At 42.0% G+C, this 12,708-nt stretch overlaps 1 protein-coding gene across 1 annotated transcript in view; it reads left to right on the forward strand.

The window, feature by feature from the left end:
* The window catches only part of NR1H4 (nuclear receptor subfamily 1 group H member 4), a gene marked incomplete at its 5' end in the record, with an annotated part of 60,578 nt that overhangs the window by 4,377 nt on the left and 43,493 nt on the right, over window positions 1-12,708 (forward strand). The window contains 1 exon segment of the mRNA NM_001082726.1: window positions 1,427-1,792. Within this exon segment, the coding sequence (NP_001076195.1) occupies window positions 1,427-1,792 (366 nt within the window).

Consider the following 12,708-nt stretch of genomic DNA (forward strand, 5'->3'; position numbering starts at 1 on the left):
TGAGAAAGGTTCCAGGCTCCGGAAGCAGTGTGTGGGGACTGGAAGCAGCAAGACACACTCAAAGAGCAGAGAAATGAAGTGAGGATATGGAAAACAGCTGGAAACGGAGGCAAGGGTAGGATCATGCAGAGCCTTGCAGGCCCAGTCTTAGGTTACATGAAGATGGAGGCAATGACTAGACTAACAAACTCAACTTTAAACAAGAGGAAGGGAAAGTCTTTGCCTGTCATCCTGAAGAAGGATCAGATGTCTGAAATTATCCCAGACAGTAGTGATTCAGTGAGTGAGCCTTCAGGTCAGACTCCTAGTGCTGAAATCCCAGTAGCTTAGGCAGGGCGGGGTAAAGCTATCACCTAACTTCTTTTGTAAGTGGAGGAATTTAATGTTACCTACCTCCTAGGATTTTAGGAGAAGCTCCTCATTTGTTTTATAATGATGAAAATAACATATGACAAAAATTACAGTAAAACTTAATTACAAAACAAAAAGTATAGTAAAATTAACAGTAAAATGATCGTGATCTCCTTCTCCAGAAAATAATGTAATAATACAATTTCTCATTGTCACAGCCATTTGGCCATTCAGCTGCTTCTGTATCACACAGAAATTTGCTTTCCATGCTCACACACACAGTGCTTTTAAAATATTCACGTGAATATACATTGTTGTATAGGTTACCCTTTTCAAATAGCCCTATATCATAGGAACCTTGCCATATCAGCATGTGGAGGTTTAATTCATAGCTACCTAATATTTTAGTATATGGATATAATAAACTTTTTAAACTAGACTCATTGATGAATATTTGTTTCCAGGTCATGGTTCTTACAAAGTTTCTGAGAATGAATATTTTTATGAAAACATTCGTCCACACATCAATCATTGAGTATATTCCTAAGATAAACTTTCTAGCTGTGGAAAATGTATGCTTATTTGAGCTTTAAATAATGGAAGGCATTGATTAATTGCCCCCCAAGAGTGTCTGTTTTCCTGAATGTGTGCTATCAAACTTTTCTAACCTTTACTGTTTGAGGATGAAAACTGTTACTTTGTAGTTTCAATTTGAATAATTATCAGCAAAGGTGAATGCATTTGGTATGCTTCTGAAACACTTCTGATTATATTTCTAAGAACAGCTCATTCATATCTTTAATCCTTTCTTTTCATAGCTTATTGGATACTTTCTTTATGGTTTACAAGAGCTCTTTACATATTGAGATGAGTCTTTGTCCTTCATAGTGCAGATATTTTTCTGAGCTTATAATTCATCATTTAATTATATATGACATATATGCTGTATAATTGTTAATTTTAGGGAGTTAAATATTTCAGTCTTTTCTTAGAGACTACACATTTAATGATGTTAAACTGCCTCTCTAATTTCCAGCACTACAACATTAATTCCAGTATTGTTACTTTTGTTCAGGTGTACTAACAGAACAAGTGACAAGTCCTCTGGGACAGAATCTAGAAGTGGAACCTTACTCACAATACAACAATGTTCAGTTTCCCCAAGTTCAACCACAGATTTCATCATCATCCTATTATTCCAACCTGGGTTTCTACCCCCAGCAGCCAGAAGAGTGGTACTCTCCTGGAATATATGAACTCAGGCGAACGCCAGCTGACACTCTCTACCAGGGTGAGACTGAGGTAGCAGACATGCCTGTGCCAAAGAAGCCCCGCATGGGCGCATCAGCAGGAAGAATAAAGGGGGATGAGCTGTGTGTTGTTTGTGGAGACAGAGCATCTGGATATCACTATAATGCACTGACCTGTGAGGGCTGCAAAGGTAAGCACCTTTTAATTCACGGCTTTCTCACTGTTATGGTCTGACTGTACTGGCTGTTGAAATCCCTTGAACTGGGTCCTTTTCTTTCCCAACATAACTTCCCATTTTCTCCTTCTCTGTTCCTCTTCTTCCTACATCCTTCCTACGTCGCTTTCCAGGTGTAAGCGTTTCACCTGCTCTGATAGCTCTAGGACCTTGGAGGTTGAGTAAGAACTATCCCTTGAGCAGAATCTTCCCGATAGGGTTCCGAACTGGGCTTCCCAAATGCCAATGATTGCCACAAAAACAGAGGACCCAATCGCGTAATAAATGGACCAAGGGCATTTCAAACCACTGAAAGTTTTGATGATCAGACTGTGTGCCTTAGATCCCTAAGAGAAATGGTTAGAACATTTAGCTTAGATAAAAGTAATCGTTTCCCTACTTAAAGGAAGTTGTAATGAAATTTAATTTGTTATGTGTTTTGTTAGTGTTTTCCTCAAGAAAAGAGAAACTGTTGAAATTATTTTCTTGGCTGGTGGCTCTATAGGCTAATCCTCCGCCTGCGGCACCGGCACACCAGGTTCTAATCCCGGTCCGGCACCAGATTCTGTCCCGGTTGCCCCTCTTCCAGGCCAGCTCTCTGCTGTGGCCAGGGAGTGCAGTGGAGGATGGCCCAAGTGCTTGGGCCCTGCACCCCATGGGAGACCAGGAGAAGTACCCGGCTCCTGCCATTGGATCAGCGCGGTGTGCTGGCCGTAGCAGCCATTTGGAGGGTGAACCAACGGAAAAGGAAGACCTTTCTCTCTGTCTCTCTGTCTCACTGTCTACTCTGCCTGTCAGAAAAAAAAAAAAAAAAAAAAGAAAGAAAGAAATTATCTTCTTAAAATTACTATTCAGGAGAGTAAGATTTCTTTCAGCGAATATTTTAAAATACATTTTCAGATACTTTAAGAGATAAAGAAAACAGTTAAAGAGAGAGGAAGTAATAACTTATATTCAAGGAACATTTCATTTCATCTCTGATAGATGCTATAGGGGAGTCACAATGGAAGTATAAGCCATTTAGAATGGATAAAATATAACACATGAAATATGAAAATGACTAAAAGTCTCATGTGATTACCATTCCAATGAGGGTACAAATAATAAGTTTGCAAAATTTCAGAGAAAAGGACAGAGTGAGCTAATAGGTTCATCTTTTTAATTTTGTGTTTATTCATTCAGCCAATATTTCTGAACTGCTTACCAGGTGTAAGCGTTTCACCTGCTCTGATAGCTCTAGGACCTTGGAGGTTGAGTAAGAACTATCCCTTGAGCAGAATCTTCCCGATAGGGTTCCGAACTGGGCTTCCCAAATGCCAATGATTGCCACAAAAATAAACAGAGGACCCAATCGCGTAATAAATGGACCAAGGACATTTCAAACCACTGAAAGTGTTGATGATGAGACTGTGTAAAAGCGTATTAGTCACCCCCTAAAAATGCAATGAGATTTCATTAGAACTTGAAAAAAACCCACATATTTACGCTCCAAATTTTATAAACTAAAACTTTAACTTTTAGAAAGTTTTAAAAACTAAACAATTTTAAAAACTAAAATCTCTAAAGAAATTTTGGAAGATCTCATTTGTAGACTTCAAAATTTTCTTACTCTTTTTTGTGGGTGGTGAAATGTACTTATAAATTCTTTCAAGGCTGGAGCAGGCATGTGGTCTAGCAGTTAATACTCCAGTTAAGATGCCTGTGTCTCACATGAGAGTACCTTGTTCAGCTCTGGGCTGTGGCTCCTGATTTTAGCTTCCGGCTGATGCAGACCCTGGGAGGTGGCAGTGATGGCTCAAGTTGGTCAGTTGGGTTTCTGCCATCCACATGGATTAAGTTGCTGGCTTCTGGCTTCAGCCTGGCCCAACCCCAACCCTTGATAGGCATCTGGGGGCATGAGCCAATGGATAGGAACTCTGTGTGTTTCTCTGCTGTCTTTCTGCCTCTCAAATAAACATTAAAATAAAATAATTCTTTCAAAGCATCACCTCTGTAACTGCAGACAGAATCTAGCACAGTGTCTGATACAGTGTAGATATAAAAGAAACACTTACTGAATGTTATAAAGAAAATCTATGTTCACTGCCTGTACTTAGTATGTAAATATGTATATGCTCTGACAACTGCTGGGGTCTTGGAAACTGAGTAACAACGGACTCTTGGCAGAATCTGTTGACTGGTGTGCCAAGCTGAGGTTTTCAAATGCCAGTCGTTGCCACAAAAATAAATGGAGGATCCATAAATATGGTTTGGAAAAATACATTCAATTTTTTTTTTTACAATATCCAATTCTTCCCTATCTCCAAATGGAAAAAAGTAAATATTATCCTTCAACCCCTATATCTAATGACAGTTTTGTGTTTTGAGGGAGTGGTTATAGAGATGGATGTATGTTTATGAGATAATTTTTAAAATAAGGTTGGAATAAAGTAGAAAAGAATTACTTATTGGATTAGAAAATGAAAGTATCAAAGTGAGAAGCCTAAATGGGAGATTAAAATAAATAGAAGTAAAAAATGCACCAGTAATCTTAGGAGCCCACTGCCAACCTATGTAAAGGAAGGGGAGCTAACTGTAGTAGTTCTAATTAAAAAGTGCTTGGCACTGTTACTCTGGAGGGCAAAACTAGGATCAAAAGATGAAGTTTATGGGAATAATGTGTCTGAGAGCTTAATTCAAGACTTCATTTTTTAACACTAAATGAATTTTTCCAACAATAAGATTGGCTTCCTGCCTCAGGTGATAATGAAGTCTTCGTTATTAAAGGAATTTACAAAGAGATTAAAGGAAAAGCCTTAAGTCCCCATTACAATTTTTTGCATTGTATGGGAAATTGCACTAGTTGGCTTCTGATGTCCTTTAAATCTCTGCATCTATTGAAACATTGATTATTTTTTAGAGATTTATTTTATTTCTTTGACAGGCAGAGTTACAGAGAGAGGTAGAGAAAGAGAGAGAGGTCCTCTATCCACTCATTCACTCCCCAGATGGCCAGAATGGCCAGAGCTGCGCCGCCTATCAGAAGCCAGGAGCCAGGAGCTTCTTCCGGGTCTCCCACGCTTGTGCAGGGACCCAAGGACTAGAGCCATCTTCTCTGCTTTCCCAGGCCATAGCAGAGAGCTGGATTGAAAGAGGAGCTGCCGGGACTAGCAACGGCGCCCATATGGGATGCTGGTGCTTCAGGCCAAAGCATTAACCCGCTGTACCACAGTGCCGGCCCCGAAACATCAATTTTTTAAATACAATATTTATTTGAAAGATCAGTTAGGAGAGAAAGAGGGAGAGAGGGAGAGGGAGTGAGAGAGGGAGAGAGGAAGAGGGGAGTGAGAGAGGGAGTGAAAGAGAGAGGGGGGGGAGGGGGGAGAGAGAGAGAGCCAGCGAGCCGCTCTGTGGCTCAGCGGGTTAACACCCTGGCCTGAAGCGCCGGCATCCCATATGGGTGCCAGTTCTAGGCCCGGCTGCTCCTCTTCCAATCCAGCTCTCTGCTATGGCCTGGGAAAGCAGTAGAAGATGGCCCAAGTCCTTGGGCCCCTGCACCCACTTGGGGAACCTAGAAGAAGCTCTTGGCTCCTGGTTTTGGATCAGCGCAGTTCCGTTGTGGCCATCTGGGGAGTGAACTCTACCTCTCTCTGTAACTTTGCCTGTCAAAGTAATTAAATAAATCTTTAAAAGAGAGAGAGAGACCGCTTCCATCTGCTGGTTCACTCCCCAGATGGACAGGGCTGGGACAGGCCAACTCCAGGAGCCGGGAGCTTTATCTGGGCCTCTCATGAGGGTGGCCCAAGCACGTGGGCTTCTTCTGCTGTTTCCCCAGGCACATTATCAGGGAGCAGCATCTGAAGTGCAGCAGCCAGGACATGGACCAGCACTCATATGGGATACCAGCATTACAGGTAGCAGCTTAACCTGCTGTGCCACAATACTAGCCCTGACCCATCTTTTATAGTATTCTAATTATTACATGTTATGTCTCTTGTCTTCCATCCTAGTTTGTAAATTTCCTAAATAGACTTTTCTATTGCCATTAATTGATCAGAGAGAAGGCTTGGAGTTTCTAAACATCAGTGCTGCTGAAGTTTTAGGTTGGATGACTCCTTGTTGTTGGAGGAAGTCTTATATAGAGGTTGCAGGATGTTCAGTTGCTCCCTGGCTCCTATTCACAACCACTAGATGCTAAGTAGTAATAACCCCCTTGTTATGACAACCAAAAATTCTTGCAAACGTTACTAAAAATCTATAGGAGCACAAAATCATCCAATTTGAGTAACAAAGAGACAGAAAGTACTGTTATAATATAGAGTTTCTCAAAGTTGAGCTACATATGGAGATTTTGGAGGGAAGCTGGTTCTTGGGTACCTCTAATGTTGTCTCAAATTACTTTTATCAAGTTCTTTATGCTAGTCTTTCATACAATGAAATATTTTCATGCAATAGAGGAGCAAAAAGCAAGTTTACAAGATTAAATACAATACAAACTACAAAACCGAAACAAATAATGATGATGTGGTTTTGTTGTTCAGAATCTTATTAAAATGGATAGGATGGACATTGTGGCAGAGTGGGTTAAGCCACTGCTTGAGATACCCATATCTGAGTGCCTGGGAATGATCCAGCCTCTGCATCTGATCCAGTTCCTGCTAATGCACACTCTGGGAGGCAGCAGATGATGGCTCAAGTACTTGGCCAAGTACCCCACATGGCATTCCAGATAGGGTCCTTGGCTCCTCGCTTTGGTCTGGCCCAGCTCCTGGCTTGTGCAGGCATTTGAGGAGTGAATCAATAGTTGAAAGATCTCTTTCTACTTTTCAAATAAATGAAAAGTAATAAATAAAACTGTTTAAGAAAAAAATGTTATTGAAAAGCAGGTTCTTTTGAGTTTGATGTGTCTATGCCATATATCATATGAGGCCTCAATTCCCAACTAACTTTCTTTGTTCAAACATTTGGTTCATCCAAGCTTTGGTTTACCCAGAGCTCCATTTGGCCATCCCCGGGCTGGGTACATCCCATATATTTTAAACTTATTTTCTCATAGCTCTTGACAAATAAATAGTACTTGTTGCTGTAAATGAGCTCATGGGCACAAATAAAAATGAGGACAATATCAGTATAAGGTTGCCATAGAAATGATCCAGAGAATGCTATTACTAATTTTTATTGCTAGCTTTAAAAGACTGTCATTAATTTTAATACATGTAAAAGACTTAGAAAAATGTGTGACAGGCAAAATGCAATGAATGCCTATCATTATTATTGTAGTCTTAGAATCTGCTTATATATACAGTAGTAGAAATATGACTAATTTTCTGCTTATATTGATAAATATCAATGCCCATATTATTATTATCTTTTGGTAATACTTATCTGACATTGATTCAGATTACCGAAAGCTACTTAACCTTGTCTATGTATAATAGTGTTGTACCAAATATGGTCCTTAGACCAGCAGTATTAGTGTCACTCGGGAATTTTTTTAGGAAATGTAAATTTGGGAGTTTTACTCCAGATCTGTAGAATCAAAGCTTCTGAGAAGGAAGCCAATTTAGCAAGTCCTTCATGCTCAACTTGGAGAACTATTAGATAAATCACCTCTTAAGGACACCCTAGGGGACTCATTAGGACAAGCAGCTGTGCATTGTGATTGTGACACCCACAACGATGAGGACAGAGATCAAGGGAATTCTTCTCTCCATTCAGTCCTCAGAGGGACAGTTGTATACCTAAAAATGTACACTGGAAACCTGGACTGAAAAGACACGAAGTCCAATCTAAGTCATGTTCCTGCTTAGAGAGAAAGAAAGAGAAAAGAACATGCATAGTTTATGTTGAAGTTTTGATTCAAAAGAAAAATATCAATATAAAAGTTTCAGTTAAGAGAGAAAGGAAAATACCAATGGAGAGAGAAATTCTCCAACCACTGCTGCCAGGGTTCAGGTTGGGCCGGGACAAATCCAGGAGCCTAGAGCTCTATCTGGATCCCCATGTCAGTGGTAGGAACCCAAGCACTTGAACTATCCTCCACTGCCCTCCCAGACACATCAGTAGGCAGCTGGATTGGAAGTGGAACATCCAGGACTCAAACCAGTACCCATATGAGACACTGGCATCATGTGTGGTGACACAGTTCTGGCCCCCTGTCAAGTTTTTACAGCAATTGTGAAAAATAGTTATTATTGTGCCTTATTTATTTGAGAAGCAGAGAGAAAGAAACAGAGAGAGAGAGAGAGATCAAGAGCACTCCCAACCACTGGTTCACTTCCCAGATGCTCACAATGGCTGGGGCTGGGGCTGGGCCAGGCTGAAACCAGGAGCCGGGAACTCAGTACAGGTCTCCTGTGTGGGTGGAGGGATCTTACCATTCGCGCCATCACCTACTGCTTCATGGTGTCTGCATTAGCAGAAAGCCAGAATTGTGAGTGGAACTGGTACTTAAACCCAAGCACTCTTAAGATGGGATATGCATGTCTTACCTGCCAGGCAGGATACACATTCCTATTATTTTAAAGGTGAGGAATAAACATAATTCTCAAAAAGAAGCTGAGATTTAAGCCAGTGTTAATAGCTTGTGGGACAGACTTATTACTCTTCATTAGTAAACATACTAATTTTCATACCTTATGTACATTTTATAGAAGAGAAAACTGAAACATAAGAAGTTAACATACTCAATGCTTCACAGCTAATAAGGGGAGCTTCAAAATTTGATTAATCTAACTTCTGACCCTGTTTGACCAGAAATTGCAGTGCCTTTTGCTGCTTGCCTATGAGGTGATCATTCTACTCATGAACTATTTTCTCAAGGCTAATATTCACTAATTCAGTGGGCAAAGGTAGAAAATCCAATGCTCCACTGTGATATTAAATTATTAGTGTTCCAGGCCCAGTGCTGTGGTATAGCTGGTAAAGTTGCTACCTGCAGTGCTGTCATCCCATGTAGGTGCCGATTTGAGTCCCAGCTGTTCCACTTCCAATCCAGCTCTCTGCTATGGCCTGGGAAAGCAGTAGAAGATGACCCAGGTCCTTGGGTCCCTGCACCTGTGTGGGAGACCCAGAAGAGGCTCCTAGCTCTTGGCTTCAAATAGGCCCAGCTCCGTCTGTTGCAGCCAATTGGGGAATGAACCAGCAGATGGAAGATTCTCTCTCTCTCTCTCTCTCCCTCTATCTCTCTCTCTCTGTCTCTCCTTCTCCCTCTGTGTAACTCTGCCTTTCAAACACATAAATAAATCTTTTTAAAATATAAAGTATTAGCCGGCGCCGTGGCTCACTAGACTAATCCTCCGCCTAGCGGCGCCGGCACACCGGGTTCTAGTCCCGGTCGGGGCACCGGATTCTGTCCCGGTTGCCCCTCTTCCAGGCCAGCTCTCTGCTGTGGCCAGGGAGTGCAGTGGAGGATGGCCCAAGTGCTTGGGCCCTGCACCCCATGGGAGACCAGGAAAAGCACCTGGCTCCTGGCTCCTGCTATCGGATCAGCACGGTGCTCCGGCCGCAGCGCGCCGGCCGCGGCGGCCATTGGAGGGTGAACCAACGGCAAAGGAAGACCTTTCTCTCTGTCTCTCTCTCTCACTGTCCACTCTGCCTGTCAAAAAAAAAAAATATATATAAAGTATTAGTGTTCCAAGTCAAGGGAATACACTGCTGAAGTGTGTAACCTGGGATGGATTTCCTCCTTCAAAGTGAACTGTCTGGTAAAACTCTTGTCTTGTTGAGAAGAATTGTGGGGAATGGCAAGGTGAATAGAACCAGACTAGGGGGCCAAAGACAACCTCAGGAAATACCAATCTTAACCAAGCAGAGGGGGCCAGTATTGTGGCATACTGGGTGAAGTTGCTGCCTATGATGCCAGCATCCCAAAAGGCTGCTAATTTGTGTCCTGGATGCTCCATTTCTGATCCAGCTCCCTGCTAATGCACCTGAGAAGGCAGTGGAAGATGGCCCAAGTGCTTGGGCTCCTGCACCCAAGTGGGGACCCAGATGAAGCTCCTGGCTCCTGGGTTTGGCCTGGTCCAGTCCTGCCCGTTGTGGTCATTAGGGAATGAACCAATAGATGGAAGATGTCTTTTTTTCTGTCTCTCCCTCTCTCTGAGTAACTCTGCCTTTCAAAAAAATAAATCCTTAAAAGGCAGGCAGAGGAAGGGAAGACCTTAAGGTGCTTAGTACAGAGGTCAGAGATATGAGGCCATCAGGATCATGGGAGACAGTGGGGCAGAAAAAGTGGTCAGAAGAGAATCAGTTTTGGGGGAAGTCTAGGAAAGAGAAGTTGAATCAGATGTGCATACATTTTTATGAGCAGAATAAGGCAGAGTTTTCTTTTTTATTGATTCTGGTTTGAAACTTTGCCCCCACGGTATCAGCAAAAGGGCAAGCATGCAAAGGGTGGGAACAGGATGCAGCCAGACAGGGCCTGTGTTCTACACTTGAGGTTGGCACTTCTTTTCTTTGAAAAGCCAAATAGCAAATATTCTAAGCTTTGTTATCACAGCAGTCTCTGTTGCAACTACTCAACTCTGCCACTATAACACCATTGCATCCACAAAAAGTGCACACATGCTGTGTTACAATACGCTTTATTTACAGGAGCAGGTGTTTGTCTTAGTGGTTGCAATGCTTGCGTCCCCTATTGGAGAGACTGGATTCTATTCCCAGCTCTGGCTCCTGACTCCAACTTCCTGTCACTGCAGGCCTTGGGAGGCTATAAGTAATGGTTCAAGTAATTGAGTTCCTGTCACCCACGGGAGAAACCTGGATTGTGTTTCCAACTCTTGGCTCCAGACCTAGCCCTGGTCATTACAGGCATTTGGGGAGTGAACCAAGAGATAGGATCTCAATCTCTCTCTCTCTCTCTCTCTCTCTCTTATTCTCCTGTGTGTGTATATATGTCTCTGAAATTAAAAAATAATGAAAAAGATTTTACAACTTTACAAAAATAGTCAAGGAAGTAAAAATCAGGCAGTAGGCCAGATGTAGTTTGCAGACCCCTTTTCCCCATCAATGACTCTTGAGGGTCAATATGAGAATTAACTGGAAACTTGTCTAAGTAAGAGAGTACAATACTCAATACACATTCCATATATGCAAGAAATGCAACTTTATTTTATATAATTGAATTTAATTCAATCTCAAGTCCTGGTGGAAACTTTATTTCATTCAATTTAGCATTATTTAACTCAGCTTCACCAAACTTTTTCTGGGGTTTTGTCTAAGTACCATGTGGAGGGATTGGGTTCTGTGAATGGGGCTCTGATCTTCAGGAATGTTAACACAGTCTGGCATCTGTGGGGTGCTGTTCTGCCTGGTCATTAGCCACCAATGGGCAGGGTATCTGTGACACCATTCTAGGCTCCTGGGCACCCTCTTCCTGGAGTCCTGGCCCTGTCTGTAAGCTCAGATGGTTGGGTCCTGATGCTACACCAGTGTTGTGCTGGAATGGCAGGCTCCCAGAGAAACCATGCAGCTATTTCCTCTGCTCTATGCCATGGTGGGTGCAGGGAACCTAGGCCTCCTTGGCTCTATCCAGGAAAGGACAAAAGAATACTAAGATCCCAAATGACAAGAAGTTTCCATCATATCTCCCATCCTAGGAATCACTCATCCTAGGAATCCCCTAGGGACAAGGGAGTAGGAGGAACAGAAGCTAGGACATACTCTGGTACTGAACATGTCTTAGTTCTTTTAACTTTTGCTTTGATTGTCTGCCATCTCTAAATTAGGAAGCTTTTTGTAGTGTTTCAGATTTGCAGGCTTAGGCTTTGGTGACTGTAACAGAAATAATGGGCTCCTTTGGCCTCTGATATGTTCCCTTGAGAAACCTTTGAAAAATGTTTTGGCTTAATAAGTGGGGGGAGTAGAAGAGGTGTGAGGAAAACAAGAGGAGAACAGGGTAAAAATGCAAGTGGAAGAACAAATGCCCAGGCCAGATCTAACAGCATAACCAATGTGTCCTCCTCCCATCCCATATCCTTTATACATCACTGCTCACCAGATGCAAAGTGAATTTCACTCGACAGCTTTCCATTAAAGAGGGTATGGGCTCTGGCTCTGGGCCGTTGAATTTATCTCTATTCTTCTCACCTAAATGAACAAGTTACCTAATATATGAATCAGAGTTCAGTGAAGTAAAACAGAAGCCAATATTAAAAGCAGAAAGAAATTAGTACAGGAGATATGGCAAGGCCAAGAGGGAGGGCTCTTGCTGAACCTCAAGGAGGCTGTTGAGAGCCATGCTACAAAGCTTGTTAGTTCACCTGCTACTTTGATGCAGTAAAGAAGATGAGGACTTACAAGGCTGAGATAAGAACTGTTGACTCTAGGAAGACACTACTTCATGGCAATTACTGGCTCCAGAGCATAGCTTGCTTGTTAAATCTGTATTTAGATACAAATAACAAATTCCATGCACCCTGTTCTCAACACCTTCAACCAGAAATCAAGATGTTGCCATAAAGGCTCTACGATTATGCTTTCTAGCAGAAGCAACAGAAACAGCACAGCTCTATCCCCATACCTGCTTTGTAGCATCTTACAGGGCATCTCCTTGGGAAAAACTAAACCATATTTATCATGTTAGCTGCAAGGGAGTCTAGGAGTAGTGTGTCCAGCTTTCCTGCCTCTACAGCATAGGACTCATACTAGAGTAGCAGGAGAGTGCAGTGGATGTTAAGCCTAGCCTATCCCTAGCCTACAAGATACTTACCTTCTCTGAGTCTTAAATCTGCAAAATAAGGGTGTTCTCTATTTTATGGGTCTTTGGGAGGATTAAATTATATTATTATATATAAAGATCTTACTAGTTCTCTTGCTTTAGGCTTCACTAAAAGTTTCAGACCTGTGATACATATATACACAACAAAAAAACAGAATTTTTTTTTGTTAGAAACTTAGAAACAAGACAAAGT

The sequence above is a fragment of the Oryctolagus cuniculus genome, chromosome 11 (assembly GCF_051225735.1).
Source record: "Oryctolagus cuniculus isolate XC-2025 breed Fujian yellow rabbit chromosome 11, ASM5122573v1, whole genome shotgun sequence".
NCBI lineage: Eukaryota > Metazoa > Chordata > Mammalia > Lagomorpha > Leporidae > Oryctolagus > Oryctolagus cuniculus.